The sequence below is a fragment of the Mastomys coucha genome, unplaced genomic scaffold (assembly GCF_008632895.1).
Source record: "Mastomys coucha isolate ucsf_1 unplaced genomic scaffold, UCSF_Mcou_1 pScaffold23, whole genome shotgun sequence".
NCBI classification, from domain to species: domain Eukaryota; kingdom Metazoa; phylum Chordata; class Mammalia; order Rodentia; family Muridae; genus Mastomys; species Mastomys coucha.
In genome coordinates, this window is record NW_022196906.1 from 29,713,162 (window position 1) to 29,719,060 (window position 5,899).

Genomic DNA, 5,899 nt, shown 5'->3' on the forward strand with positions numbered 1-5,899 from the left:
GAAGATCATTTATCTAGACAAGTGACTGGCATGCAAACATGAAGATCTGAATTTGGATCCCTTAATCCCATGTAAAAGCCAGAATTGTAGCATTTATCTGTAACTCCAGCACAGGGGAGCAGAAACAGCTGGATCCCTGAAGCTCATTGGCCAGCCAAACTAGCTAAACTAATCAGTTCTAGATGCAGTTAAAGACCCAATCTCAAAAATTAGGAGGAAAAGAATAGGGGAAGATACCTGACATCTGAATTGTCCAATAGTGTCAATTTTCCAGATTCCCTCCTCAATAACCCACTTCTTCCTCCATTACTCACTGGGACTTTGTTATTCTAGGAGTCCAACAACATATAACCTATAGATAGTCTGAGAATCACAATTTTCATGTTTTGAATGGTAACATTCTTTACTGTGTCAACTTGTATCTGACTTTTGAAGATATTTGTAAATCAACTGCTTCCCAATGAAAGAATAATCACAATAAAAATGAGAGATGACCTCAGAGTCAAAAGCACATAGTTGGGCCATTTACATTCACAGAAAGATCCAGAATAATCTTTATAGAGTGGAGATTTACTGAATCTTGAAAGGGGATAAGCGTACATTGTGGAATACAAGTTTTCTGCAGACATTATAGTTCATTAGACATAAAAATCGGATAGGAGACCACAACTGTCATGTTTGTGAAAGTCTCTTCAAGTCCACAGAATCAGTTGACTTCTACCATATATCTCTTAGTACTTGAAACCATAGCACTGAAACCATAACATGTAAGGTTTTTTTGTACTTGTGACCAGAGATATAGAAGTATTCTTATTTTGCTGTGGTCAAATACCATACAAAAACAATTTAATGGAGGAAAGATTTGTATCTGACCCATGGTTTCAGGATTCTCATCAGTCACTGCAGGTATGGTGTGTGTAGTACAGAAGTATTACAGCACATGGCATCCCAGAAACTGGAGAAAAAAATGGGAATCCTGGTGGGTGTTTCAGTAGCTTTTGCCATTCTTCTTTCTATTCCATCTGGGATGGTACCAATCACATTAAGAAAGCATCACTGGCAAAACTATCACAGATACACCAGGGACATGCCTCAGAATCTCCTAGTGATACAGATACAAACAAATTCACAATAAATATTAATCATCAAAAGAGGTATCTGGAAACAATCATTCTTGTTCTCAAAGACTAAATCACTCTCTATCCTAGTTCTCTCAGTCTTTGCCTGGGGAATGTGATATTGTGTTGACTAATATGGACTGAGAATGTAGTAAAAATTTTACCCATTGTACTGTGCTAGTGTCTCTAGAATTGTCAAAAACCACTGAGTTTTTCATCATCCTTTTTTTTCTTGTTCTATCAAACCCGTAAATCTGTTGTCTCAACTTTCAACTTAACTTTAATATCAGTGCTACTTACCCATGTGAGGAGAACGAGATAGTCCAACACATCTATTTACCCGATATGTAAGAATATTCCATTTTTAAAACCTAATAAAGGACCATGGAAGGTTTATGCCTTTCTTGCCTTTGGTGCTCCCTGCAATTACAGAATTATGAATTAACTAGAACAGATAGCAGGTTTCACAATAGAATCTCAATCACTCTTCATTTTAGGGAGATACTAATCCAAATTTTTACCTGAAAATTTTCTAGAGTGCTAGATAATTGCACTCTTGTGAAAAAACTGTATCATCAGCTTTGAGATTGAGAGTTGGTGAAGATATACTCCTCTCACATCTGGTAAACAGCAGGTACTTTGTGTTGCCTACATTTTCTTCATTGAGAAGATGATCTCATAAGATTGGCCTGTGATGAACATTTTAAGGAAATTGGTTCTGGATAGTTTCAGCCAACTCTATGTGGTGGTATCCCTAGACAGATGGAAAACAAAGGCTATATCAAGGCTGTTCATCTAATATTTTGTATTAATAATTAATGGAAGTTAAACTTTTGTCTTGAAGTTCCAAAATCCTTCCAGAGTTCTCCCCAGAACAGTAGAGTTTGGTTGGTTATAGCCTAGTACCAAGTTCTGCCTTAGTTAGGTTTCCACTACTGTGATAAAACTCCAAAATGAAAGCAACATGGGGAAGAAAGGGTTTATTTCATCTCACAGATTACAGTTTTTCATGAAGGAGAATCATGGCAAGAGTTTGGAGGCTGAAGCTAAAGCAGAGACCATAGAGGAATGCTGCTTACTGGTTTTCTCTCTATGGTTGCTCAGCTTTCTTTTGTTTAAGAGAAGGAAGGGTTTATTTGTTTCAACTTACAACTCTCAGGTTGCCATTATTCAGAAAATCAGAGCAGGAATTTAGAGACAGGGACTGATGCAGAGGCCAAAGGGGAGGGCTGCTCACTGCATACCTCCCAGTGGCTTACTCAGCCTGCTTTCTTATATCAATACCACGTGCCCAGGAGTGGCACCACCCACAGTGAGCTGAATCTTTTCACATCAACCACCAATCAAGAAAATGCACCAAAGCCTTGCCGACAGGCCAATCTTGTGGGAATATCTTCTCAATCGATTCTAGCTCGTGTCAAGTTAATATAAAACTATATGACAGTTTCTGAGCTTGGAGACATATAGACATGGGGTTTCCTAGAAGGCCAATCTCCCATGAGGCAAAGTGGAGAAACCACTTCTAGTTAATAGATTTGGGAGAAAGAATGGAGGAGAGCCTGGCTCTGGTGGTGTCACACCTGGCATGACATAGAAGTATTGAGGAAGGAGAAGATAAGAAAAGAATTCTGTAGAATGAATGTATTTCTATCATATTTTCCCCTTTGGGTAAATCATATCACTCTTTCAGCAAGGTAAAATATCATTTATTTGAAGTTATTTGAAAAAAAAAAGAAGATGAGGAAGACTGAAGGAAGCCATGAGATAATCTGAAGGTTCTTCAGGGATAGTCCTCACTTGGCACAATAATATCATTGCAAAAGTCAAAATCATCACAACATTTCACCATTACTATATAATCACCATAGTAATAATCATCCATTGTACAGTTTTTCTGGCATCTAGAGTATGCATCAGTTGGCATATATGCTGTGGGACATAAAAACAGAGTTAATATATTGTTGTGAATGAAGCAAACCACAAATTCAAATAAAGAAAAGAGTGAACCAAGATTATGTTAAATGACAAACTACTTTTCTATAATATCGATTAACCCTACACTGGCTTGACATTGTAGATATTGAAGCAAACTGTGGCTGCTCCCTCTCAGGCAGGAAGGCACAAAGTACTTGGTGAACATTTTGTTGTGTTCCAGGTTCTGTGGATATCTTGAGTTCAACTGATTCTATTCTTAGGGCTCCCAGATCATTAGAATGAATTTGAGCCCCAAAGAGAAAGAGGCAGTGTCTATCCCCCATTAACTGCATACACTACTTACCATTTTGAGGTGGAATCCACAATTTAACAAGCAGACAAGATTCACCATCTTTGGCAGTGCATGTGCCCATTTCATGTACACATTTATGATGTGAATAGGATTTACATTCTCTACACATTAGAGCTAAAGCTACAAGAAATAAAGAGAAAGACTGTGCTGAAAGAAAAGGGAAACACCCAAACTCCCAGGCTGCTTGACTTCATTAAGGTTTTGCCTTACAGAGATATGTTTCAGGTAGCACCATTTTAAACAAATGGATAATTGAATCCTCTCTCTATAGAAGCCAAGGGCAAAACTTGTAGACAGGGCGACTGAGGATTCTCCACAGCACCACACTGCCCTTAGTTCGTTTTCCACATTTGCTGTAGGTAGAATGAAGAAAAGAGTTTCTTCAGAGTTGGGGCAAAATTCAAGGTTCAGTTAGGTAGCAGTAATATGGTGGCTGTGAATTTCTCACAGCACTGATTAAGTCATAATTTAACAAATACAGAAGACACAAGGTTATGTCAAGTCTCTAGTGAAAAATAAGTTAAGAAATGATCCATGAAAGTAAAAACAGAAGTCTAATGGCCAGGATTAAAGCTCCCCTCTTGGTGAAACTGAATATTATTCCAGTTTAAGCCTACAGACCCCCCAAACAAAGGGTTTACCAAAAATATGACAGAGTTCAAGCTAAGTTGATCTCTTAGTTGCTATGAAACCAGTCTCCCAATATTTACCAGTTTGCATACAGAGTAGCAGAATGATGCCCAGCTCCTGTACATTTCGCATTGAGTATCTGCTAACCCTTGCAGAAGGTGTGGAAAAGAAATGGAACTGGATGATAGTTTAGCACGGGCTAATAAATAGCCAACTATTTTATAACTCTCTTCATTGGCCAATATGAACATGAAAGGCAAAACTAGATACTAATCTAAGTCATGATAACCTGGCAATTATCCAGATCTTTCTTCTGTGACCAATTTTTCTCTTGTGCCTCCTAAGATTGCCGAAACTGTAAAATAACCAAAGAAGCAATCTCATCACAGGGATTTTTATGTATAGTATGTAAAATATGTAGCTCTCAAGCTCCAGTCTGTATGGGGCTCCTTGAAGAGATATGTAAACAATCTGTTTTCCTAATCACAGAAAGGAGTGATCACCCATAAAATAGAAAGTGGAAAGTCACCATGAGGTGAACTGCTGTAACCAGAGACTCCATAGACAAAGTCACAAGGGATTTTTTTAGTACATAAAGTCTTAACTAGACTTTAACAATGGAATATTTAAAAAACAAAGGCAGTGTTTCATTGGGATCAAGATTTCTTTGAGGAATAAATGGGGATGAATGTCATACTACAGGGAGAAATGATGGCTCCAGAAACTCACAAATTCTGTTGCCTTCCAATGTGGGCCCATATTCGTAGAGTAATAATTTCAAACGCTGGATAAAAGCTATCTGAGAAGTATTCTTCTTTCTGCTCAAAGCCACTTTCAGATACATCTCAAAGAAAAGGTTCTATTGCAGCCTTTTCTGAAGTTGACAGGAAAATGTGGGGTTAAGTTGTTCTGCAATGTGGTAGTAGTGAGATAAGAGATTTCAACATCTTTATTCTGCTCATGTGTCTGTGAGGTTGGTGACAGGTTCTGATCCCCTCATCCATCATTGTTCTTTCAAACCTTGACACACCTGACTCATCTTGAAGCTTTAATGTCTTATCTGTACTGTTCACCCCTGTGACAACTGAGTAGTTAATACAGAGTTCTTCATGTGATGCCTTCAGAATATTACATTGTTGAGTTCACTTTGTGAAGATGAACTCTTTTCTAGCACCATGCACTTATTGTATTTGGAGAATCACTAAAGAACTAAAGATGAGGAATGTGTTCCCACAATCCCAATCAGCATCCTTTTTAGGGTAAAAGTTTCTCAGTTTCCTCAGGTTCCCATCTATAGATGGTCTAAGTACTCTGGGAAAATTATACTATCAGTGAGTTGAATTATTGTGAATTCAGAAGATAGTTGTCTCAGGTATTTCTCTAGGATTGTTGAGGAGCAGTAATTTTATTATGACCACTACCTAACTGCTGTCTCTACCATCACAGATACTTGGTTTGACTCATTGTTCAGTCATTGAATATATATATTCAATGTGTGTGTGTGTGTTTATGTATATATGTATGTATACATATATACATATATATACATGTATGTATATACGTATGTACATACACAAATATATACACACACATATATGTATACATATATACATATGTATATACATACACAAATATATACACACACAACATATATGTGTATATATACATATGTATATATATGTTATATATATATAATATATATATATTATATATATATATATATATGCAGATAACATGGTACAGACTTGTTCATGCCCTGGGCATGTTGATTCAGTCTGTGAATTCATATGAGGTTTGATTATGCAGTTTTCTTGTTATCCTCTATCTTGGCTGGCTTTTACACTTTCTTTTTTTTTTTTTTTTT

At 37.0% G+C, this 5,899-nt stretch overlaps 1 protein-coding gene across 1 annotated transcript; it reads right to left on the reverse strand.

The window, feature by feature from the left end:
• Nucleotides 1-2,807: 2,807 nt before the first annotated feature.
• On the reverse strand, nt 2,808-4,382 carry LOC116073794 (prostate and testis expressed protein 4-like). Its single transcript, XM_031345888.1, has 3 exons — nt 4,116-4,382; nt 3,397-3,525; nt 2,808-3,047 (listed from the first exon to the last, which is right to left on the reverse strand). Exons 1-3 carry the CDS (start codon nt 4,165-4,167, stop codon nt 2,899-2,901), a joined length of 330 nt encoding a protein of 109 aa, XP_031201748.1. The 5' UTR covers nt 4,168-4,382; the 3' UTR covers nt 2,808-2,898.
• Nucleotides 4,383-5,899: the final 1,517 nt, after the last annotated feature.

Excerpts from the sequence above, each read along its gene's own strand:
- LOC116073794 (XM_031345888.1), bottom strand. The coding sequence starts at position 4,167 with ATGCGAAATGTACAGGAGCTGGGCATCATTCTGCTACTCTGTATGCAA. Across the intron at positions 3,526-4,115 it reads GCTACTCTGTATGCAAACTG|CTTTAGCTCTAATGTGTAGA; the intron begins GTAAATATTGGG and ends TATTTCTTGTAG. Across the intron at positions 3,048-3,396 it reads GTGGATTCCACCTCAAAATG|CATATATGCCAACTGATGCA; the intron begins GTAAGTAGTGTA and ends TATGTCCCACAG.